This window comes from Octodon degus, unplaced genomic scaffold (assembly GCF_000260255.1).
Source record: "Octodon degus isolate 3935 unplaced genomic scaffold, OctDeg1.0 scaffold00008, whole genome shotgun sequence".
NCBI lineage: Eukaryota > Metazoa > Chordata > Mammalia > Rodentia > Octodontidae > Octodon > Octodon degus.
In genome coordinates, this window is record NW_004524584.1 from 5,171,464 (window position 1) to 5,197,882 (window position 26,419).

At 37.8% G+C, this 26,419-nt stretch overlaps 1 protein-coding gene across 3 annotated transcripts in view; it reads right to left on the reverse strand.

Annotated features, from left to right (window-relative positions):
* Ppp2r3a (protein phosphatase 2 regulatory subunit B''alpha) overlaps positions 1 to 26,419 on the reverse strand; it is a 113,233-nt gene that overhangs the window by 18,580 nt on the left and 68,234 nt on the right. For 2 of the 3 annotated variants that reach the window (XM_004624999.2, XM_004625000.2), the window contains exons 8-12: positions 25,699 to 25,747; positions 24,782 to 24,871; positions 16,019 to 16,194; positions 15,058 to 15,176; positions 9,612 to 9,718 (exon numbers count right to left, since the gene is read on the reverse strand). In XM_004624999.2, the coding sequence (XP_004625056.1) occupies positions 9,612 to 9,718; positions 15,058 to 15,176; positions 16,019 to 16,194; positions 24,782 to 24,871; positions 25,699 to 25,747 (541 nt within the window). Of the gene's footprint in view, positions 1 to 8,653; positions 8,690 to 9,611; positions 9,719 to 15,057; positions 15,177 to 16,018; positions 16,195 to 24,781; positions 24,872 to 25,698; positions 25,748 to 26,419 lie in introns of all 3 variants that reach the window. The other variant, XM_023705043.1, reaches the window with a different exon arrangement.

The window sequence follows — 26,419 nt, forward strand, 5'->3', positions numbered from 1 at the left end:
AGAGACAGAGACAGAGACAGAGACAGAGACAGAGAGACAGGCAGGTAGGCAGCAGACAGAAATGGCAGACCCCTTCTCTGGACAAGCAGGGAGTATGCAAAAGGAAACACTATAGTCTGCTCAGTTTCTTTCTTTTCTTTTTTTTTTTTTTTTTTTTTTGTATGTAGTACAGGGACTATAGGGTCTCACTATGCAGACTGGACTATGGTGATTCTCTTGTTTTCAGCCCCCCAAGTGCTGGGATTACAGGTGCACGCCACCATGCCCAGTCTCAGTCGCCCTCTCAGCGCACCCTGGGGTGGGGCCAGGATGGCACACTGGGGATTGAACCTAGGTACCTACATCTGCCTAAGGGCCCTTTAATCTGCTGAGCTATCTGTCTGGCCCCTGCTCAGTTTTAAGAGTAGTTTCCCAAGCTGGGCCCAGCAGTATATAAGGTAATCCCAGCTGAGGCAGGAGGGTTGCTGTGAGTTCAAGGCCAGCCTGGCCTACATCATGAGACCTTGTCTCAGTCACCTTCCTGAAAACCAAACCAAAATCCCCCTAAAACAAAACAAAACCTTGAAGAAATATCAAAAGAATATTTTGTAATGTGAAAAGTGATATGAAATTTGTATCTCAGTATTGGGAATGTCTTTTAATTGCACTGCTATCTTGATTCCCTCAATAGATTCAAAATACTTAATTTCATACTTTTTTTGACTTTAGAGATAAGCCAGAAGTCACACAGCATCAGATCTGGTAAATCAGGTGATTAAGAACACACTAATGTTTTCCTGAGTTTGCTTTTCTGTTAGATGGCACCTGGTAGCTGCATTCACTTTAGTTTTGATCACATCTTAGAAAGGCATCACCAGGGCTTCTAGAAGTGCTTTACAAAGTGGTAAGAACTATGGGATAAGAGAGGGGTAGTATTCTAAAGAGATTTAATGACACTGTGTCACATGTATTGTTTTTTGATCAACTCATTTACAACCTGGTTAAAAACTACTAGTTTCTGTTATGGCTTGTGTCTAGATATCCCCACAAACCTCATGTGGTCATAAGTGGAGCTTCAGAGACAGCTGGATCTAGAGTATATCATTACTCAATTAGTTTACTAGGTTTTGCATAAATCTGGGAGTGGATAATAAGAAGGCTACCCTGGGTACTGGTGCTACCTGCCCAAAAGATGGGCAACCTGGATAGAATACAAGGGACAGAGAACTGCTGTGGTTGTTTGCTGCTTGTGATTTTACTGATTTGCTGTCTTCTTGCCTTCTGCCCACCCTGAACTGTTTGTCCACCATGGTGCCCCTCTGTTATGCCACCCTGCCTTGGAGCCAGCTGCCTATGGGCTGAAACCTTTACAAACTGAGCTACAATAAACCCTTCTTTCTTTCTTTACCTTTGGTCAAGTATTTTTATCTCAACAATGAGCAAAGCTAAGGCAGAATTTTTCTACTTGCTTATATAGCTTAAAATCTAGGAATTACTTGGCTATTATTTCTACTCTTTCAAAAAGGATTTATCCCAACTGAAAAAAAATACAGCTATGTCCAGTCTGTTTTGAGTATATTGTTTGTTTTTTGACACAGGGTCTTGCTATGCAGTTTAGGCTGTCCTTGAACTCACCATGTAGTCCAGGCTGGCCTCAAACTTGCAGTAAACCTGCTTTAGCCTTCCAGGTGCTGGGATCACAAGTGTCTGCAAATATTGATATTTCTTAACTGTGCTGTATTTGTCCACTTTTCTGTGTAGACAGAAACAGACTGCTGCCTCAATTTGTGCTGGGTGCAAGAGAAGGAGCAAGTAAAGCTGCTGGGTGTTTCCAATGAGACCAGGGCAGGAAAGGCTAGTGTGGCTTGTGCTGTGCTGCACTGCCTGAGTGTGAATCTTTCTGTGACCAGCTTTTGCTGTGCCAGTTCCTATACTTGTCGCTTCTGTCTCTTCTTCAGGAGTAGGATGGTCTATACAGGGCTGCCCTACCTGGATGCTGCTTTTTTGGGGGGTCTCTTTATTCTATGTTTCAGTCAAATTCAGGTATGGATTACTAAGTGATGCTTCTGTTATCTGTAAAAATTATCTTTTGAATTCTATTAAAAAGAATGCAAGCTGCTGTCTCCTTCAATCTGACCCTGTCTCCTTTCCCTCTTTTAGTGGTCCCTGGAAGTTTCTCTTCTTCCATTACATGGTGCTTTACATTAAATCCAATAGCTTGTCTTGTGGCCTACATCATCCAGTTTACTATAATAATAGTTGAAAATTTTGGCTACATAGTGAGTTCAAGGCCAGCCTGAACTATATGGTTAGACCCTGTCTCAAAAAACCAAAACCAAAACAAACTAACCCCTCCCCTTGAACTTTCCAATTAAGGTGAAAGAATTTAACACACTGATAGTTGAGGCATATCAAACCCCAAATAACCATGATCAGAAAAGAACCTCTCCATGACATCATAGTCAAAATCTTGGAAGTCCAACACAAGAACAGAATCTTAAAAGCAGTTAGAGAAAATCAACAAATCTCTTTTAAGGGAAACCCCATTAAAATTTTAGCACACTTCTTAACCCAAACCTTCAAGACCAGGACAGCTTGGAGTAAAATGCTCCAAGCCCTAAAAGAAAACAATTTCCACCTAAGGCTGACCTGCAAAATTGTTTCAAAATTTATGGAGAAATAGGATACTTTCATGATAAAATGCACTTAAAGAAATTCATGACCAATACAAAAAATTCTTTTTTTTTTTTTGCCATATTTTACTTATAAACAAATAGCAATGAGACAGTTAAAAAATTCTTGAAGATATCCTAAAAGAGACAAGGAAGCTAACAATGACAACAAGTTTAATAGAATGACTATATCAGGTAGAAGGGAAAGACAGAATCAATAACAGGGAAATATGACAATGACAGGAGTAAGTCAATTTCTATCAATAAAAATTCTCAATGTGAATGATCTCCATCCCTCTGTCAAAAGATGGACTAGAAGAATGGATCAAGAAACACAATCCAACAGAATACTGTTGAAGCAACACATTTAATCCTCAAAGAAGCTCACAGACTAAATATCAAAGAAGGGAAAACAAAGTTCCATGTAACAATAAACTGAATATGGCAGCTGCCTATTCAAACTGTGGACTTCAAGTTAAAACTGATCAGAAGAGGCAAAGAAGGTCACTGCACACTGTTTAGGGGAACAATCCAATAGGAAATGGTAACAATTATTAACCTGTATGCATCATTGTTTGGTGCATCCAACTTCATAAAACAAGTTCTGCTGAACATAAAAATAGACTGATTTAGTATAGGAATCTCAATATGCCACTATCACAAAGAGAGCAACTAGAAAAAAAAAGAGATATCAGAGTTGAACAAGCAGACTTACTAGATATCTTTGGACCATTCTACTCAATAGAATACACACTTTTCAGCAGCACATGGAAATTTTTCCAACATAGAACATATACTAGCCAATGAATCTAATAAGTAGATATAAAATAACTGAACTTGTATCATGTATATTATCAGATCATAGCACAGTGAACTTAGAAATTAGCAACAAACCAAAACCCAGAAATTATGCAAATGCATGTAAACTAAACAGTACATTCTTAAATAAACAATGGGTTATGCAAGAACTGATGGGACACAATAGAAACAGCCTTGAGAGGGAAGTTTATAGCTATTAATGCCCACATCACAAAAACAGAGCAAACCCAAATAAATAAAACTAGCAATGCAAGGTCCTAGAAAAACAAGAACAATCCAAACCCAAAGTCAGTACAAGGAAGATCAGAGCAGAAAATCCATGAAATTGAAGCAAAAAAGAAGTACAAAGAATTAATGAATGCAAGAGTTGTTCTTTGGATAACAAAATAACCAATCCAACAACAACAAAAAAAGAGAGGGAAGACCCAAATCAATGAAACAAATAAAAAGGTAAAATAACAATGGACATTACTAAAATAAAAAAAAAAATTATATCTACTTCATAAGTCTGTATGCCAATACACTAGAGAATTCACAAGAAATGGATAGATTTCTAGATATGTATGTATTACCAAAAATGAGCCAAGAATATTAAAAAACCTGGAATAATCCAGTAAGAGTCAATGAAGCAGTAATAAACAACTTACCAACTTAGAAAAGCCCAGTTTGAGATGGGTTGAATGCTGAATTCTACCAAAACTTAAGCCAAAACTAAAAAGAGGCAAAGAAGGTCACTACATATTGGCTAATCTTAACAGGAAGCTTTTTAATGGCATTAAAAGAGAGTTTTCCCAAAAGTCATTCCAGGAAGTTACCATTATCTTGATTCCAAAACCAGACAAGGATCTAAGCAAAAAAAGAACTACAGGCCAATCTCTTTAGTGAATATAGATGTAAAAATCTTCAGCAAGATACTTACAAGCAGAATACAATGAATCATTATAAAGATTGTACACCATGACCAAATAGACTTCATCCCATGGATGCATGGATGGTTTAACAACATGCAAATCAATAATGTAATATATACTGTAAACAGGAAAAAAATCACATTATCATCTCAACAGACACAGTAAAAAGCCTTTAACAACATCCTTTCATGAAGAAAATACTGAAGAAAATAGGCATAGAAGGACTTCATTTCAATCTGATAAAAGCCATTTATGACAAAATCTACTAGCATATTAAATGGGGAAAAACTGAAAGCTTTCCTTCTAAAAAAAATCAAACAATATAAGAATGTCCTCTGTCACTATTCCTTTTCAACACAGGACATATTTGAAAGGTTAGCAAAACCAATTAGGCAAGAAAATGTAATAAAAGGAATGTGTATAAGAAAGGAAAAAGTAAAATTATCACTATTTGCAGATAACATTGTTCTCTACATAGGAGAGATAAAATCCATAGAAATAATCCACTAAAAGCCTCTTAGAATTAATAACCAAATCCAGTAATGTGGCAGGATTTAAAATCAACACAAAAAAATCATTAACATTCCTATATACTAATAACCCGCTCAAAAAGAAATTAGAGAAAAAACACCCTGCACAATAGCAGGAAGAAAAATAGTTAGGAATTAATATAAGTAGGGAAGTAAGAGAACTCTACAAGAGAAACTATAGTACTCAGTAAAAGGAATTTTGAAGAGGACATCAGACAATAGAAAGACATTGCCTGTTCTTTCATAGGTCAAAATGGCCAGACTTTCAACTGGAAAAAACAGTTCTAAAACACATATGGAATAAGGAGAGACCCTGAATAGCAAAATCAATCTTGGGTAAAAAAGAGCAAGTGGGAGGAATCGCAATCCCAGGCTTGAAGCTACATTACAAAGCTACTGTGATAAATATTGGCACAAAGATAGACAAGGGAATGAATGGAACAGAATCAAGGATGTGCAAACAACTCTAAGTATATTCAACTATTTGATCTTTGACAGAGCAGCCAAAAACACAAACTACAGGAAAGATAGCCTCTAATAAATGGTGTTGGGAAAACAGGCCATTCACATGCAGAGTACTGAATCTAGACCTGTATCTCTCACCATGTACTTAACTAATTTAAACCAGAAGCAACCTGCTGGAAGACAAGATAGGTAAAAAGTTTGAAAGCATAGACAAGGCTAGGGCTTTCAGAATAGCAATGTGGTTGTATAGGAAATAGTTTTAAAAATTAACAAGTAGGATCATATCAAATAAAAAAACTTCACAGAAAAAGAAACAACCAGCAGAGTGAAATGACAACCTATAAAATAGGAAAAAAATTGCCAGAAATTCCTCAGAGGATTTATATCTAGAACATATAAAGATCTAAAAAATTTCAGACTCCTTCAATCAAAACCAGAGCAAGTAAAAAAAGGACAAGTGAAATAAACAGACATTTCACAGAGGAAGTATAAATGGTCAGTAAATACATGATAAAATATTCAGTATCACTGGCCATTAGAGAAATGCAAATTAACACTGAGATTCCATTTTAATTCACAAAGATGGCTATTATCAAGAAATCAAATAATAAATACTGGCAAGGCTGTATGGAAAAAGAAACCCTTTCACACTGTTGGTGGGAATGTAAAACTAGTACAACTATCTAGGAAATCAGTTTGAAGAGTCTTCAAAAAACTAAAACCAAAAATTCCATTGGACCTAGTCAATTCATCTTCCAGGTATCTTCCTAAAGACATATTATAGAGATACATGTATATCTATGTTTATAACAGCACCATTCATAATAGCTGAATCTTGGATGCAGTTCATATAGCCATGAATAGATAAATGGTAAAGAAAAGACAGTTTTTACACATCATGGAGTCTTACTTTGCCATGAAGGATAGAACTGAGTCATTTGTAGGAAAATGGATATACCTTAAGACCATAATGTTAAGTGAAACAGATCAGACACATAAGATTAAATTTACATTTTTTTCTCTTATATAAGAAACATAGAGTAAAAATAAAGAGCAAAATAGAAGACCTATAACAGGAAATAGGGAGATTGTTCTTAGCAGGCAAGAGAATCAAGAGATGGAGGGAGGCAAGGGGTAAGGGATGCAAAAGAGGAACTGAAATGTGCTATGTATATGGACCAACTCCACACAGGGAATGGAAACCTTATGTACTGTGAACCTATACCAAAAAGTTACCAACACAAACAAAACTACCCCTCCCAACAAAACAGGGATTAAGGGATGGGTGAAGGAGGAGGGAGAAATTGAAAGGGGACAAAAAAGGAATTAAGATGTGTTATATACATGTACTAACTTTTCAGAAGGAATGTAAACATGTACTACATCACCACGTACTATACTAATAAACTAAAATAACTATACAGCTAAAATAATAAAAAATTAAAAAACAATTTGAGAAAGTTGTAATCATTTCATAGTCTTTCAGTATTTAATTTTACATAGAGATATCTGAGGCAAAGCTGATTTTTCTCTGTTCTATAACTTAGGTTTTTTTAAAAATGGAAAATAAAAACAAAATAAACTTTCCAGCTTTGAATTTTAGTAAATTCCCAATAAACAGTGGAGTTCAATTTTTTTTTTTTTTTTTTTTTGTGGTACTGGTGATTGACCTTGCACTTTGGGGTTCAATTACTATCAGTTGTTCTTGAATATATGTGACTTTTTTTTGTATTTTAGGGAAGGGTCTACAGGGTGTTCAGGGTCTCACTACTAGATCGGACTCGTAGTGATTCTCCTGTTTATAGCCTCCCAAGTGCTGGGATTACAGGCACGTGCCACCACGCCCAGTCTCAGCCTGCTCCAGGGGTGGGCCGGCATGACTGGCCCGGGGATTGAAGCCCCGGCCCCTGCGCTTGCTTGCAGGTGCTTTAATTTACTAAGCTATTTGGCAGGCCCTATATGTGACTTCTAACCTTTGATATTTAGGTCTTTTATTTCATAAGAAGCCTTTCCATTATCTTTGCATATAATATCAATATCTATATTTATTTCATTTGTTCCACTGCCTAGTACATACAAGTTAGATTCCTTATATTTTCCTCACATATACTAATGGCTACTTTTCCCCCTCTGATTATATTACACTTAATCTATTTTCTTCCTTCCATCTGTCAGCTCATCCATCTGTCCCTTCCCCTTGCTGTTTTGAGGTACTTTCACGACTTCAGGCTGGCCTCAGCCTCTCTATATACCCTATAACCTCAAATTCATGATCCTGTTCTTAAGTGCTGGTCTAACAGGTATGTGACACTACAACTGGCTTTTACTTGATGCTTCAAAACCATTTTCTTTGTTCCTAGTTTTTTGAGGGGAAGGTGAATGGAAGTAAAAAAATATGCATTCACAAAATGATTGCAATACTTGCATGGCCTGCCCCTCTGCCCTCCACACACACACGCACACATGCACACACACACATTCTCTCTCTCTCTCTCTCTCTCTCTCTCTCTCTCTCTCTCTCTCTCTCTCGTAATACTAGGCATCAAATGCAGGGTTGCTCTACCATTGAGTGAGACTGTCTCAAAAACAAACAATCGAACAAACATTAAAGATGTCATGCTACAGACTACATGCAGGATTACTGCACATTATCTACTAGGCCTGCTATTTCCTATTTATCCCTCCAGATCTACTCTTCTCCTAGCTCTTTGCCCATGTTGGAGGCTGATGTGAATGAACCAAGCAGGGACTTCCTTTGTCTTCTTGTTTCTTACTGAGGCCAAAGGGAGCCATCAGCAGGCTACTGAAAGATAGGAAGATAATGAAGTTCAGCATATTCACTAGTGGCTCCCTCAAGTTAGTTGTTGAGTTAGTAAACTTCCATCGTCAGTGAACATCACAGGTCCTACCAGGTACCCCTTTCTATACAGCTGTTGTCCCTCGGTTCTGCTGATGGTTTCTTCTTGTCCCACTAGGCTTAGGCATGGAAATGGCACCTTACTATTGCTTGTTCTGGGTGTATGCATCACTGCTTGGATTTTCTGAAACTTGCATGTCGTTGCAACTCTTTAGATCTAGTTTGAGGTTGCTTATCTGCTTAAGTTCTAGAAATGAAGTCTGTAGACAGTATATAGGATCTGTTGCAACAGTGTAATTTCTAGTATACATGAAATGTTGGCAATGACTGCAAAGTAACAATGACTATATAGTAGATTATGTTGGTATAGAAAATGAGTCATGGGGGCCAGGGAGATGGCTCAGTAGAATAAGCACTTGCCTGGCAAGCACAAGGGCCTGAGTTCAATCCCTGGTTCCAAAAAAAAAAAAAAAAAAAAAAAAAGTCGTTAGATATATCTATGGGATAATCTCAAGCATATTAAGTGTGTGAAAAACGGGGAACCAAACAATGAATACTGTGTGCTCCATTTCAGTAAGAAAAATATACACAGAAAGTTAGTTTTTGTAAAGGCACACAAGACAATAATATTGGCTGCTTCTGCAAACTGGTTAGTAGGAAACTTTTTATAATTTTTTTCCTGGGTCATATGAATGTATTGTCATCTGAATGTGTTACATCCATGGTAAAGGGTTAAACAAGGAGAAAGGAATAGAGGAGTTGCTAAAGGAGTCACTAGAGAAAGCCAACAAATTATAAAATTGCTGAAGTGCCAACTGGTAATATTCTCACATAATTTAATTTCTTAATATGATCCCTTTATGGAATTTTTCTTTCTTTTCTTTTTTTTTTTGGCAGAACTGGGGACTGAACTCAGGCCTTGTACTTGCCAGGGAAGCGCTTATTCCACTAACCCATCTCCCCAACCCCTGGAATTTTTCTTTCTAGTATAAATTACATGGAGTTACTTCTTATTCAGGGTTGTATATACAAACTATGCATGATAAAAATTTATGTTAAACATGATCATTTTATTACTGAAAGGAGTTTCAGTTCCTTATCTGTAGGGTTTACTGTTATCACTAAAGTAGAAGTATGACTGCTCTTGGATCCTGGTTTCCATAAAGATATGACTTAGAAAAGGAAATGGGATGTGAGAAGACTGTCAGGAAGCTGGTGAGGAAGGGGGAAGAAAATTGTTAGGAGGAGCATTCACTTAATTAACAGTTAACTCTTATGATTTCAAAAGTGGAAAAAATAGGCATTATAAAGGTGGTCTTCGTACTACTGACAGGCACACCTGGTAAAAAGGTCAGCAAGCCACAGGGTACTCACTCACCCTTCCTGGAACTGTGCTTGGGCAGATTCCTCTGCGACAAGAGTCTCGTACTCCTCAGCAGCAAACCTGTCCCAGTCTGAGGGCTCCGGCCCATCGTTCTCAACGTCCTGATTAGAAAGAGGAAACAAATCAGCAAATACAGAACCTGAGTAGGTCATCATAAACGTATATTGTTAAAAAACCTATTTGAAAGTGTTTCAATGTGTTAAAAGAAGTGTTAAGAGCTTTTTATCAAGAAGGTGCCAAAGGCAGAGAAGGAAGCCTCCTCCCAAAGCTGAAGCCAAAGCAAGAGCTCTGAAGGCCAAGAAGGCCATGCTGAAAGGCACCCACAGCCACAAAAAGAAGATATGAACATCACCGACCTTCCACTGTCCCAAGACACTGTGGCTCCAGAGACAGCCCAAATACCCTTGGAACAGTGTCCCCAGGGGAAACAAGCTTGACCACTATGCCATTATCAAGTTCCCCCTGACCACAGAGTCAGCCATGAAAGATGGAGGACAAAAACACACTCGTGTTCACTGTCCATGTCAAAGCCAATAAGCACCAAATCAAACAAGCTGTAAAGAAGCTCTATGACATCGATGTTGCCAAGCTCAATACCCTGATCAGGCCTGATGGAGAGAAGAAGGCATCTGTTTGACTGGCTCCTAATTATAATGCATTGGATATTGGGAACAAAATTGGGGTCATCTAAACAGTCCAGCTGGCTAATTCTAAATATATACTTTTTTTTTTAATTGAAAAAAAAAAAAAAAAAAAGAAGTGTTAAGATTCACTCCTATGGGTGATTTCCTATACTTCAAATCACATTATAATAAAGTGTTCTGCAGCTAGATTTTTCATATATCCAGAGGCTTTTTTTTGGAACTGGGGATCAAAACCAGAGGTTCTTTACCATTTAGCTTTATTCCTAACCCCCTTTCTTATTTTTATTTTATTTTTTTTATTTTGAGACAGAGGTTTGCTAAATTGTCTAGGTGAGATTTGAACTTGTGATCCTGCCTCAGTCTCCTAAAATCCCGTAATTATAATTGTGCACCACTGCACCTGGATGTAAGTCCAGAGTTGTTTTTTTATTCTTTAACCTGAGGACTGAATTTATTTTTGGTCTTTGCACTGAGCTGTTTCACCAGCCCCCTTTTTAATTTTGAGACAGGGTCTTGCTAACTTGCTAAGATGACTTATCTGTCCTAAATTTGCAATCTTTGTGCCGTAGCCTCCTAGAGTGGTAGGATTATGGCTGTATTCCACCATGCCCAGCCTATGACTAGATTCTTTGGACTTGCTATGAGACCTTTTCCAGTTCCTTCTCCCCAGCACTTTATAAAGCAGCAATCTGGAATGACTGGTCTGTACTTACCCAAAATGTGTCACCCTTTTCTCTAGCAAATTTGTACTATTTCTTTAAAAGCTACCTCTGATGCCATATCATCTGTGATATCTTCCTGCACATGGCCTGTCTTTGCCCAAATCATTTCCTTCTCTCTATATGCTCTGGTTGTTGCCTTTTGTTCTTCTGTCATTTCCATACATTCAGTACCTCTTCAACACAGTTCTGAGAATTGAGCACTTTCTGACTTATAATATTCTTCACATGTGTGAACAAAGATAGATAACTGCTACCTCACTGTTATGGTTGATACACTGTGTTAATTTGAGAAGTTTAGAAGGTTAACAAAGTGACTCAGTAGGGAGTCTGGGTGCTCACTTTGTAAAGATCCTGAGCCAATGCAAGAGGAAGGTAGGAAGATTGTGTGGGCAGGTAGCCTGCATACAGTATAAGAGAGGACTAAAAGAGGCTTGCTTCTTCCCCATTTTGCTCTTGTTGCTTTGCTGTCTTAAACTGTTGGTCCTGTGCCATGCCACCCAGCCTTGAAACCAGCTGAGTATGGACTGAAACATCCACAAACTGTGAGCTAAATAAAACTTTTCTTCCTTAATTCTGAGTGTCAGGCACTTTGTTTCAGCTAAAAAAGAAAAGTAATCAAGACAGAATTTTGCTACCAGGAGTGGGGCTGTTGCTGTTACTATACCTGACCATGTGATTAAAAAGCCTTTGGGAATGGCTTGTGGGAAGAGTTAGAAAAGGTTTGGAGATATCTACTGAAAGGACAGAGCTATAACACTGTTGATGCTCTGTATGGGAGCTCAGAAGACCAGAAAACTGGTAAAAGACAGGCTTGGGAGGTTTCTGTTGGAAAGACTACACTGGTTGCTGGAATCCATATGATGTATGTTATGGCTTGGCAGAAAGTTTGTCTGCATTTTGCTGTGTCCAGAGACTCTGCCTGAGACTGAGATTAAGGGTGATGGACTAATTAATCTGACAAAAGAAATTTCCAACCAGTGAAATGTTGAGATAGTAGCCTTGCTACTGTTGGGGGCTTTTAGCAAGATCTACATTGAGACTCAAGAGCAAAGAGCCCTGTATGATGATTTAAAACACCATGAGTCTAGCCGGAAAGAAAACTCCGGTAAAGCTGTGTACTACAAAGAAAGAGCTGAGGAAATCTTCATTGCTGAGAAAGAACAGGAGAATAGAAAAGATGGCCTGGGCGCATCACAAGTAGAGCAAGTTTCCACCCTTTGCAGTCTCAAAACTGTAGAAGTGAAGACTTTGCTTTGAGGAAAAAGCTACAGAGCAACATGCTCCAGAATGGTGGCAGCACAGAAACTCTGTTCCTCAGTATTGGATTCAGAGTGCCCAGTGATCCAGGCACTTGACCCCTACAGCGGAGAGAGAGGGACGGCTACTGCTTCAGGTGGCAGTGGACTTAAGCATCATCCATGTGGTGTTAGTGCAGAGTGCAACAGTGATGGGGTTAAAAGGGCTTCCATCTGATTTAAGAAGGCCTGGGGGCCAGACAGTGTGCCTCTGAGAGGGCAGTATGTGGTGCAGTGGAGACCCAAAAAGTACAGAAAAGCCAGGAACGTGGATGGTCTAAGGAAGGAGGCAAACCTAGCTCAATAGAGAAGCTGTGGGAGCTACAACCACAAGTGTCATAGGAGTGGAATCACTTAAGCCCAGTGGAGCTTACAATTTGCGAGACTGCCTCAAATGCTAAACAGAATTACAAGACATAATGTTTGCTTTCCTGGGTGTGGACTTACTTTGGTCCCATTCCCTGTTTGTAACTTTTGGAATAAAAACATTTATATTGTGCCACTGAATGTTGGAAGTGTTTAACTTTTCATTTGTATGTGGCTTGCAGCTAAGAGTTTGCCTTATATCTCAAGAGGAGACTTTGACTTTTCAGCAATGCTGAAACTGTTAGGACTCTGGCCACTCTTGGAGATGACTAAAATGACTTTTGCATAAAGGGATGTACATGAGTTTGGGGGGGGCTTGGAGCAGAATGTTACGGTTTTAATGTCATATAAAGTTAAGGTACACTTGTGTTAGTGTTCAAGTTGTGAAATGATAAGAATAAATGTCTTTGTATCTGGAAACTGGTTTAAACAAATGTATCTGGTTGCCAAGCTGACAAGTGGTGGACTGTTATAGTTCATAGGGTCAACCTGAGAAGATTAGAAGATTCACTAAGTGACTTAGCAGTGGCCAGGGTCCTTACTTTGTAAATATCCTGAGCCTGTGCAAGAGGAAGGCAGGCAGATGGTGTGGGTGAGTAGTCTACATACAATATAAGAGACAAAAAGAGGCTCGCTTCCTTTCCGCTTTTTCTTTTGTTACCTTGCTGTCTTCTGCTGACCTGAAGTGTTGCCCCTGTGCCATGCCACCCAGCCAAGTATGGACTAAACCTCCACCAGCTGTGAGCGAAATAAACCTTCCCTTCCTTAATTCTGGGCATCAGGTGTTTTGTCACAGCAGTGACAGAAAAGTAATTAAGATACTCAAAAAGTAAAAATTAAAAGTATAACACAAAGTAAATGAAGGGGATAAAGGCTATACATTTTTATTCATTTCAACAATGGGCAGTGTCTTGGATTATATGTTCCAGGCAAAATGTCTTTCCAAGTTGAGAATGAGTGAGCATTACCGTAGGGTTTAGGGTCAGTTATACCTAGAAGAGTAGAAGTTGCTAATCATTGGCCACACGATGGTCATTTCGTTTCCTACTACATTTAATCAATTTTAAGACCCTCTTCATTCTAACCTTTTAATAAGCCAGAAATTGCCATGTATTTCAGACTTATAATCAGCATGTGTGCATATTTGCTTAGATATATAAAATGATGATTTCAAAGAAATGTAGTTGGGCACACATTTATAATCCCAGCACTCAAGAGGCTGAGGCAGCGAGATAGCTGTGAGTTTGAGGTCAGCCTGGCCCACATAGTTCAAGGCCAACTACACAGATGCTACATATCAAAAAACCACAATTTTTTTTTAGTGAAATATAATGTTGACTTTATCCAGCAGTAACGCACCTTGATATTTCTTAAGGTCAGCTGCAGAGCATTTATTCTATGGAGAGTTACCTTTACATTCTTATTCTGTGAGAAAAAGACAATAACTAGAAAAGCTTCTTGAAGTTTTACTGTCACTCAAGTGAAACAGCCCTTTTCTATCGATATAATTTTTACTTTTTAAACCAGGGAATGGAAAGAGCAAATTAGTAATACTGTTTTTGGTTTGGACATGGATTATTAATTTGTATTGTTTTACTTTTGGTTTTATGAGACAGGATCTTTCTTTGTAGTTGAGACCAGGCTTGAACTCGCCATGTAGCCTAGTCTGCCTTGAACTCTGGGCAATCTTCCTGTCTCAGTCTCCTGAGTGCTGGGATTACAGGTGTGTGCCACTGCTTCTGGCTGGAAATGAATTATGTTTCTGAGGTCTACCAGTTTTTGCAAGGGGAAGGGAGCCCACCTCTATTCAGATGTAGAACAATATTTAAAACTGAGGCTCTTGGATGGCAATCATTAACAAGTGAAAAAGTATACTTTTACCTGAAATTGTCTATTGTGGGGAGCTTTTAGTTTTTACTAGGGAAAGCTATTTACTGTAGAATACTTAAAATGCATAACACAATTATGCATTGTGCCTCCTGATATATTTTTAAAAGGACAATTTTTTTGAAGTAATGTACAGCATGGGCTGGCCTTGAAGTCATGGTAATCCTCTTGCCTCAGCCTCTCAAGTGCTGGGATGACAGGTGTGCGTGACATGCTGGTGAAGGACAAACTTCTTAGAAATAAGTTTCGAGTGTGTATGTAATGACACATTCTACAGAACTCACCTAACAAAATACTCAGTCTTATGCAGATTAGCTGTGAGGACAGATGCTGTTACTCTTACTATTTCATTCATTGTTTCATTCTCTCTCTGGATCAAACCTAGGGCATCTCTATTTAATTTTTTTCAGAATATGATGAAATATTTTAAATGTTATCTCTTTAAATACTAACATTCCCAGATAACATTTCAATGTGTTACCCAGCCCGATACTGCAGTTCTAAAAATGAACACTTATCCTGGTACCTTCTGGACTGCAAAGGGATCTCTCTGTTCATGGTCCAAGTATTTTTCCAGATTAAAGAAAGTGTCATAGAAGATGTGAGCCATTCGGCACCTCTTCAGATCTCGCAGAGTTATTTTGCCTATATAAAAACAAATGCACCTGATGAATTTTATTTAGAGCTATTTTGGCAAGAGAAAAAACTTTCACTGACATCTAAAAGTACATGTGTATATTTATTTTATTAATAAAAATACCCACAGTAAAAGTTAAATTGAAATTCACCATTTTGGGGCCACAGATATAGCTCAGAGGCATAAGCACCTACCTGGCAAGTACAAGGACCTGGGTTCGATCCCTGGCCCCACACACCGTGTGGTCTCAGCCCAGGCTCCCCAGGTGTGCTGTCTTGGCCCCAGATGCAGGCACCCACCATGTGGCCCTGGAGCCAGGTATGGTGGTGCATGCCTGCAATCACCCTCACTCAGGAGGGTGAGCCAGGAGGATCTCTGTGAGTTTGAGACCAGCCTGGGCTACAAAGTGAGCCTAAGGCCAGCTTGAACTGCATAGTGAGACCCTGTCTCAAAAAAACAAAAAAACAAACTACCATTTTAAGCTAATTCACCACTAAAAGCTCAGTGGCTTTTAATATGCTTCTGATGTCATACAGATATTACTATGATTTAATTATGAAGATTATTATCCTCAAAGGAAGCTCCATATCCATCAAGCTGTTCACCCTAATTCTCCTCAGTCCCCAGCTCCTGGCAATCCCTAATTTGTCTTAAAGAAAATCTGAGTTTCTTCAACAGCATTTTTCCACCACTGCTGGTTTTAAATCAGTAGCTGGGAAGAAACATGTTTGCACTGGCAAGCCTAAAGAAAAAAACTCCAGAAAGTTAACTGGTTTAGGGCAATCTAGGATTATGTGCCCCACTGTATTTCATAGGTGGAAACTGCAAATTGCTGTCCATTTGTTCTCACCATCACAGGCTGGCTTCACCAAGTCAAGCATCTGGCACAGCAGATCATGAAACGGCAAAGGCTCAATGCCCATAGCTTCCATCCGTTCACACTGCTCCTCATAGAAGTACTCCAGCTCATACATGGAGAGTACTCCATCTCCATCCACATCCATGCAGCGGAACCAGTACTCAATGCTAGAAGACAAGATGTTCATTAGCACTGTCTTGGTGAAGGTCCTTTATTCCTCCAGATCTGCCACTGCCCATGTTTCTTTAGAAGACATAGTTTCACCCTTCATTTTCACATTCTAGAATCAGCTCTTTTCAACACTTATTTTACTTTTTCTTTTCATATTTTCAGGCCATATCCCTTTATTTATCCTTTCTTTTATTTTTAAGAACTCTGTACAGGTTTCACACTATGAAAAGATGACCTTGTAACTCTTTTACTACTTTCATCCACTTTGCCTGCATGCTCTTCCCATCGTCTTAATATAAACAGTTCGGTGTTTCGATTTTATGATTTTACCTTTTTAACTCTTATTTGCTTAGTTTTCCATATGCTTGTTGTACTTGTTAGTAATTCAGCCACCAAATATTTGCAGTTGGCTAAGTCCACACAGTCTTGTCAGTTCTAGTAAATGCATTTTCCTGTTGAAGTCTTCCTTTGTTTCTTCTGACCTACTCTACTATGGTCCATCTGCTCAGAGTCTTATGTCTGGTTAATAATTCCATCCTAAGGATCCCTTTCAGCTCTCTCCTATTGTTGTACCTCACATTCCTTATTCTTCACTTCTTTGTTTGATGTGGCACACACTACCCATTCTGCTCCCTGAAAAAGGGAGCCTGGTTGGCAAATATTTTGATCTGGGATTTTGTTTTTGGAGACAAATCTCATTGTATTGCTCAACTAGCTCAAGTGATCTTCCTGCGCCAGCCTCTGAAATAGCTGGGAGTACAAGTATATGATGCTGCAGTAGGTTCAGATCCTGGAAACTTGAACATGTTTTCTTTCTACTGAAAGGTTGGTGGTGTCTTTTCCTTCCTAGTTTTAAAATTTATTTATTTATTTATTTATTTATTTATTTATTTATATTTATTTATTTCAAGGTCTTGCTGTGCAGCTCAGATTTGTAGTCATCCTCCTGTCTGTCTACCCAGCCCTGGGGTTACAAGCATGTGCCATCACTCTCAGTTTCAGTGGTCAGCTCAGTGTACCCAGGTGCAGGGCCGGCATGGCATGTGGTATACAGGATTGAACCTGGGTCCTTGTGCTTGCCGGGCAGGCGCTTAGACTGCCAGGCTATCTCTCCAGTCCTTTCATTCCTATTTTTAAAGGCTCTGATACACAGTCTTCTTTTACTGTATTATAGTGTTTATTTTACAGACTTATTTTCTTGGGTTCCTGAATGCTTCTTTTATAAAAACACTTTCTGTTCATGTTCTGTGAATGTAGTTTCTTCTCTTATGCCTCAGAGGTAATTATTAACAGCATCTTTGTTGTTGCTAAGTTTTTCTCTGAAAATCTCTTCCATCTTAGTTACCTTTGTTTCCCCACATTTGGTCTCTTTTCTATTCAGGTATCTAATGATCCTTTGTTCTCTGCTAATGCTTAAGAATAGGAGGGCTGGGGATATGCCTTAGCAGCAAAAGTGCTGGCATGGCAAGTGTGAGGTCTTGATTTGATTCTTGGTACAAAAAACAAACAAAAAAATAGGTGCTAAAAGCTGTTATGATGTTCTGATCTATGAGTTTGTTGACTTTGCGATTTACTTTGAAATGATCTGGCTGGGCTCCTCCCTGGGAATAACCCAATGTCAAACTTTCGTATCTTTATTCTTGAGCTAGTTAGAATTCTCAGAAAGGTACCCTTTATAGTCTCTTGCTTAGAGGTTCAGGGCAGAGACAACATTCTGTAACTTGAGTGAGAAATGAAGCTTTTGAATCTCAGCATTAGTATATGCTAATCTAACCTATTTTCAACATGGTATCTGCTAGAATTTGTGTGTGTTGTCCATGTCCCGTTTCCAACCAAGGTTTATGTGTTGAAGGCGTGGGCCCCAGTGTGGTGTTGTTCAGAGGTAGGGCCCAGTGGGAAGCTGGTGGGTCACTAGGGGCTCTGCACTCAGAAAGAATAAGGTTGTTCTCAGGGTAACGTGCTTGTTACAGAAGAGCAAGCCTGAACCTTCCCTGATCTTCCCTGCTGGTTCTGCCTCACAATGTTGTCACTCCACTGTCCTCTTACAGTACTGGGGAATGGATGCAGATCCTTTGCACTAAACTACATCACCAGTTTGTTTTTATTTTTAGACAAGGTCTTGTTAAGGCACTAAATTTCTCAGGCTGAGCTCAGAATTTTGATCTTCCTGTCTCAACGTCTTTTAGTGCTGGGATTCAGGCATGTGCCACCATACTCCAGCTCTTGATCTTTTCGTCTTGCATGAGCTTCTACCACTGATACATCCACTATGAAGTATTTATCTGAGCTGAGCTATAGTAGTGTCATGCCTTTAACCTCCAAAACTGTGAACTAAGTTAACCTCTGCTTTTTAAATTCTCCACCCTCAAGTTTGGATTCAATATACAAATGTGCTCCAGGGAATAGAGCACTGTTTCTATGCCAGGGTAGAGGATATGATCTGGAGATCAACTGTTTCTTTAAATAATTTTTTTATAAACTTTCCCATTTGTTGTCACCATCTTTACCCTGTTCCCATTTTTAAGGATCATGATACCCTCCCAAGTATTAAATGTTTAGAGGTTTTGTTGAGTATATCTGGTTACTTGTTCATTTTTCTGCTAGCTTAGGATTCAGGCATCCTATTAAATTTATTTGATTTCCAGTTTCCAAACCTTAACTCTTTACCTACTTTGTTACTACAGGTTTCTTCCTTTTAAAAACATTTTAACCTGATTTTAGTAGGGTTTTAAAGAGGAAAGAAAAATACTATGTGTTGTTAAATTGCAGCCTTCACTCAGAAACTTAATCATTCTTTATTGTAGCTGCTTTGTCATTACAGCAGGTTAGAGCACCCTCTATAGTTATATGATCAATCACAGACTGCGAAGCCAAGAGTACTCACTGGCAAAAGGGAAGACAGTTTTTAAAAAGTCACTGTTTCAGAGTCGAGTACAATTTGGCTTATTTTATATTGATAGGTCTAAAACCGTATTTATAACCATAAAAGATCTGAAATCATGGTAAGAACCACCATACATTCTATAGTTTTGCAAAGTCTTGTTTGGGGAAAGAAGAGAACTAAATTGTAACTATCTGCAAGGAAGTCACACTGAGGTCTTTGTGTACCTTTTCTGAGAAAGATAAATTTTACATTATCTTAACAACTTATAGCATGTACTAACTGACAAAATTTGTTTGAGGAATATGTTTTATGAACTGTACCAAGTTGATGTTTAATGTTATTACCATTAAGGAAGAGAAAGGACATTATTGGCTTCAATCAATATGATATAATGGTTGGGTCACGGTGTGCTCCAGTCATACCATATCTATTCTCAGAGTCACAAAAGGAGCAATATATTGCCTCACAAAAGGAGCAATATATTGCCTCACTTTGAAACAATGCGTGATCGTGTGAAAAATCTTTTTTTTTCCTTTTTTTTTTTTGGTGGAACCGGGGATTGAACTCAGGCCCTTGCACTTGCCAGGGAAGCGCTTGAAAAATCTTGAAAAAATAGATCTCTTAAGCTGAGAGTTCAATAAATGTATTAGTATCTAGTGAATTACCTGTTGTCTTAAAATTCCTAAGAAAACTAGGGCTGGCCAGATAGCTCAGCAGACTAAAGCACCTGCTTAGGCAGAGTGCAGATTCTGGGGTTCAATCCCCGGCACCACAAGCCTTGCTGGTCTTGCCCCCAGGGCGCGCTGAGATGGCGACTGAGATGGCGTGGTGGTGCACGCCAGTAATCCCAGCTCTTGGGAGGCTGAAAACAGGCAGATCAGTATGAGTCCGATCTGTGTAGTAAGACCCTGTAGACTCTGTACTACATACCTTGAAAAAAAATTCATAAGAAAATAAAACAAAAAGCAAATCTTGATTTAGATAAGGACCTAGCAGGACTGAAGTGAAAGGCAATTCATTTTATTAAGAAACAGAAACTGAAGAATATCAGCTATTTGCATTTCAATTAAGAACTAAGACAAGTGAGTCTCTATGCAGTAAGTCAAACTGAAGCACATACTCAGTTCTCTGTAAGAGCACACAGGGAAAAAGAAAGCCAGAATGCAGAGGTAGACACACTGCCTGATGTCTGCAAAGGCACATGATAGCAGCCGTTAAATATATGAAAGATGTGGTAGATGAATCACATATAATTTTGTGAGACAGAGCATAAGGATCAACGTATAAAAGAGAGGTGATTTTGCTGTAGGTCTCAGGAACTATAACAGGCTGCTTCAGTGGGTCGTTATCAGTCCCTGGCAATTTAGAAGCACGGGCTGGTTGGACAGTTAAACACATGTCTGATATGTTTAGATGGATGTGGTGGTTTAGATAGAGTTTTGCTATTTAGACTGGAGTTGAAATCACTACATATCCCAGGCAGGCCTTAAACTCATGGTGATCCTCCTGCCTCAGCCTCCCCAATGGTAGGATCACACGTGTGCACCACCACACGTGGCTGGAATTTTCTTACTCTATGTGCTGGATATTCTCTAAAGTTTCTTCCAATGCACATTTTCTACTTTTTTCCTTAGCAAAGATAACTTAACATCTCAGTCTAAAAATAAGGAGTATTCAATAGAAGAAAATTAGATAATAGTGTATGGTAGAAGAAATAACTACCCCACAGAATCAATGTCAACTTTTGCTATATTTACTGTCATTTTCAGAGGATAGGCTTATCAATGGTAATTGTATTTATACAATTGTAGACACAAACAAAATTATGTCTTTCCTTTGTTCTTAGGCTACATGAAATTAAAGTCTGGACCAGGGACTTAAAAAAAAAATCCCTGAATATATATATATATGGGGGAATTGAACTCAGGTCCTTGTGCTTGCCAGGGAAGCACTTATTCTATTGAGTCATCTCCCTGGCCCCACTGATGTATATTTTATAGGCCATTCAAGAAGACAGTTATATAAAACTCCATTATTGCTTAGGAAGTAAGCAATGTCTATTACTTTGTATATTAAGCATAGATCATTTAGCAGTGCTGTCTTATAGACACTGGCCTGTCCTCAAACATAACAGAAGTGAATGAAATAATTGCTGGTGATGATACTCAGGCCAAGAAACAGGATTTAGTAAAAAGCATAACAGAAATTTATAGGACATACTGAAATAAGGTTTGCTAAGAGTCTGTGCATGAAAAACCACAACTCTAAACTCTTTTTTTTGTATCGACCCCTGCTGGGTGGGACCAGGCACAGGAAAGACTCAAGATCTTAACTGTACACAGTATTTCACCACGTATTTATCACACTTGAAGGAGTGTATTCTTTCATAAAACTCCTTTCCTTAAAGTCTTTCATAAGCCAGAAATCTGATTTCTATAAAATTCTGTCTATAGAATTTTCCTTTTTAAATTTATTTTATTTATTTTACATTTTGTGTGTGTGTGTGTGTGTGTGTGTGTGTGTCCAACTCAGCCCACCAGTGGGCGGGGCTGGCTGGCATGTGGTACTGGAGGATTGAACTGCGGTCCCTGTGCTTTGCCAAGCTTGTTCCAAGTAGGTGCTTTAGACCACTGAGCCATCTCTCCAGCCCCTAGAATTTTCTTAAATGAGAGTTTCATCTTATTTCTTGAAATGATTAGAAGAATACAATGAAATAATGTGGACTGGGATATTTCTTTTTCAGAAGGGTTTAAACTACAAATTTAATTTTAAGTTCATGGGTGATATTTAAAGGAAATTGTTCTATTTCATTTAAGACATCATGTTTACATGTATATATGTTATAGTATTTTTAATATATTTTACTATATTTATAGTATTTTTATTATCTTTTGACTATATTATTCCTATGAGTCATCTTTTCTAATTCATGGATTTTTTTTTTCTTTTTTGCCTTTTTAAGACATTTTCACTAAGCAGTTTAGGCTGATCTTGAACTCATTTTGTAGCCCAGGCTGGCTTGGACTTGCACTGATCCTCCTGCCTTAGCCACCATACCCAGCATCGTGGATTATTTAGGAGTATGTTTTTTATTTTCTGAGTAGGTGGAGATTTTCCAATTGTCTTTCTCCTACTGATTGATTTCTTTCTTTCTTTCTTTCTTTCTTTCTTTCTTTCTTTCTTTCTTTCTTTTCTTTTTTTTTTTTTGTGCAGAACCGGGGATTGAACTCAGGCCCTTGCACTTGCCAGGGAAGCGCTTATTCCACTGAGCCATTTCCCCGGCCCCTCTGATTTCTATATTAATTCCATTTTGGTTAGAGAACATAAGTTTTATTATTTTAATTTTTTGTTTTTAAAAACAACTCTACTGGATTGGTGAGACAGCTCAGCGGTCTAAAGCACCTGCTTAGGCCAGCTTAGGCAAGTGCAGGGACCTCTCTTTGATCCCTGGCACCATATGCTACACCAGCTCTGCTCTCAAGGTGGGCTGAGCTGGCCACTAAAGAACAAAACAAACAAACAAACAAACAAACAAAAAACAAAAAAGCCAATTCACTAAAATGTATTTTACATATATGATTCTTCAATTTAAAACACACAGTTTTTTTTTAGTATATTCACAGAATTGTGTAATCATCGCTACAGTTCATATTGAGATACTTTCATCAACTCCAAATAATATTTCATTAGCACTCATTTCTTATTGCTCCATGGGCACCTTCACAGACTACTTCCATAAATATTCCTATTTTGGACAATACACATATAGTCATGCATTGCTTAACAGATTTATTCTGGGAAATGTGTTACTAAGCAAATGTATTATGTGAACATTAGAGTGTACATGTAAGCTAAGAATACTATCATGTCACTAGATAACAATCTTATGGGGCCACTATCATTTACATGGCCCACTATTGACTGAAATGTTATTATGCAGTACATAATTATAAACAAACTCATACAATATATACTTCTCTTTGGTATCTTTTTCTTTTTCCTTTATATAAGGTATTGTTTTCCTCTTCTTTTGTTTTTCTTTCCTTTTTTTTTTTTGTGGTGCTCAGGATTAAACGGGGTGGAGGGCTCATGCATGCAAGGCAAGAGCTTTACCACTGAGTCATATTTCCAGCCCTATACAATATTTTCCAGAATCTACTGTGTTTCCAGGTTTGGTGGTTAACATGCCTATAATTCCAGTTACATGGGAGGCTGAGGCATGAGGAACACAATTTTGAGCTCAGCCTGGGCAACTTAGCAAGACTATCATCTCAAAAGTAAAATTTAAAAAAGGTCTGGAGGGGCCAGGGAGATGGCTCAGTGGAATAAGCACTTCCCTGGCAAGTGCAAGGGTCTGAGTTCAATTCCCGGTTCTGCCAAAATAAATAAATAAATAAATAAATAAATAATAAAAAAGGTCTGGGAATGTAGTTCAGTGACAGAGTGCTTGCTTAGGATGCCCTGGTTTTATTTTCAGTGCTACCAAAAAAAGTCTATCCTCTAACCTAGCAATTCCTTTTTTTCTTGGAATTTATTCTTCAGAAAAAAACAGTATATTAAATATTAGAAGATATTTTTTAAAAAAGAACATTTTGTGAAGATTTTGGTGTACGATAATTAAAATTTAATATAAGCCAGATGCACTGACACATATCTGTAATACCAGCTAGTCAGGAGACTGAGGCTGGAGAATGGCAAGGTTGTGGCCTGCTAGCAGTGCAACCTACTGAGACCTTGTCTCAAAAAAACAAAAAGGGGCTGGGATGTAGCTTAGTGGTAGAAGGCCCCTGAGTTCAAGTCCTAATACTGCTTCTCTCCAAAAACAGGTGTTTTAAGTTGTTTTTTCTTCTCTTGGTATTAGAATTAGTAGTACTAAAAGTATTTTCTTCTGCTCTTCCACATTTTCTAAGCTACATACAATAAACAATAAATTTCTACTTTGAAATGGGAATGCTAACTTAAAAATGTAACAATTTGCTCTAAGAAATCATAGCTATTTCTTTCTTCCCCAATGATTTATGAACAATAACCCAACATCTAGATAACTTTCTACAACATTTAGATAATGATATGGAACCAACTGAGTCAGGTATACCTGCTAGCAGCATCGGGACTGCATTCCCTGCCTCCTTTTGATACTGAGCATAAACTATACATGAAATTTTGTTTTACCCAAGCTAGGGATAAAAAGATGAGAGAGACCTAGAGATTTGGCTTAATACAAGCCAGTAGTGGAGAGAAGGAGACATGAAATTTCACAACTAAAATCAAGGTAGCTCTGAAAGTGCCAAGGAAAGGGACAGATGATTCAAAGTAGGGAATAAGGACAGAATTTTGTAAACTAGTCACCTACAATTTAGTTTTCTTTCCTTTTCCAACTTACTGCTGAACCATTAGGATCCTAAGAGAACTAAAATTCACTTATCTATTTCCACGTTGTGAATAAATGTTTACTAACTCCACTTTTCCTCCAGGCTGGCTTACATGCCACTTCACCTGTGTTTCTGTGGGGAAGAGCACTTCTGATGGGCCATGACTGGATTCTGGGGCCATTTCCTTTCCTACACTGACAGCTCTGAGAAAACAGAAACCACATGTAGGTCTAACCTATCTTAGCATCCCTCCATTGAATTGGTTTCACTACATACATATCATGTCAGGTGTTTAACATTTTGGCAAAGAAAACAGAGAAGTCCTACCTGGTGGGGTTCCTTTTGTCTTCCTCAGATATTAAAAACCAAACAAAATCTGCATAGCTCATTCTTCCCTCTTTCTGCACTGTTTTTCCTCTGAAGAAAACACATGGTTACAACATTTCCTAAATAAAGTAACATTTAGTTTTAAAAGTGTAGTTTAAAATTTAAGAAATCAGAAAGTGTGATAATTTCATAAGGGATAACTCTTCTGGGCCTATCTTAAGTTTAAAGGCCTATGAGGTGATGTAAGAAAATGTGAAAATATGAAGAAAAAATTTTGAAAGTGAGATCAAACATTATTTTCTATATTGACATATAAAATACTGACATTAAAGAATTAGTCTTGTATTAATTATAATTGTATGTTTTGTAAGGTGTCATTTGACCCAGTAGTGCTGCAAATTATGCAGAAAGGCTTGCTAAAATGGGAGTATTTATGGAATCACTTATACAGTGATATCCTCGTTGTCAAACACAACATAATTCTAATTTTGTCAGAATATGTGAGCAAACACCAAAAAATTCAGGAACTAAACATATTTTTCCATAAGAAATAATAGAAAACCAAATGACTGGCTCTAAGGGCCAAAAATTGCAGTTATAAATTCATTTTTCCAGGACTTTGTTTTAATGCACTAATGCAAGCACTATATATGCTGTCTAGGCATGAGCAGCGCTTAGACTAAAGCGTTAGTTACCCATTGTGTCTGCCCAGGTATGTGACGTGTGACTCACTCTTGGCTGTACAGGGTTTTTCAAATTGGTATTTCAGTTTGACTGCCGAACAAAGTTATGAACACCAAGCAGATTTTTTTTCAAACTTTGCTGTTTGAGTAGTGGAAAGTTCAACCATGGAGCTGTTCAACAACTTAGCTATTACTGCAGTTCGTTTTAAAACCAGGTTTTAAAGTTTTTCTTACCTTGTTACTGCCCCAGAGAATATCCTTTCAATTATTCTATTTGATGAAGCTAAATGCAAATAAGAAATTACTAGTTACAAAAATTCCTTACAGGCAGTACTTCTGGCACATTTATTTTCATTTGTTACAAGCTAAACATAACATTCTCCTATGACAAGACTATGAGTGGGTCTTAATTATGTAATATTTATACTTTTTAGAATAAACAGCTTCATATCTCTCAAGTAATTTTAAAAAGAACATGCAAATGAATGTGCTGATATCTGTACTTAAATGGTTGAGCTCTATGTTTATTTTGAACATACTGATAACTAAGACAAAAAATGTAGAGTTTATGTTGATTATATTGTTAATCAATAAGACAAGGCAAAATTTCCCCTGAAACAAAACAAATATCAGCATAATACCAAAATCAAGAGAGAACTGACCATGCAGCTCTTAAAACAATGTAAAATGAAACAAAGCAAAATGAATATTTTCAAGCAGTTTTAGAAAAGATACCAAAACATACTACAAACCTACTTTTCCTTATTCCCGTCTTATGGTTCCAGATAAAACATAAAAATTCCATCAGTAAATTCTATTTACAAAGACAACTATATCTTAAAAGAGTATATTCTTTTTTAATGATAAATTCTATAAAAAAATCACAGTGTACCTCACTGTAGATTTAAAATAGCCAAAGGCATTAGTTTAAAAAGAAAAAAAAAAAAAAAAAAAA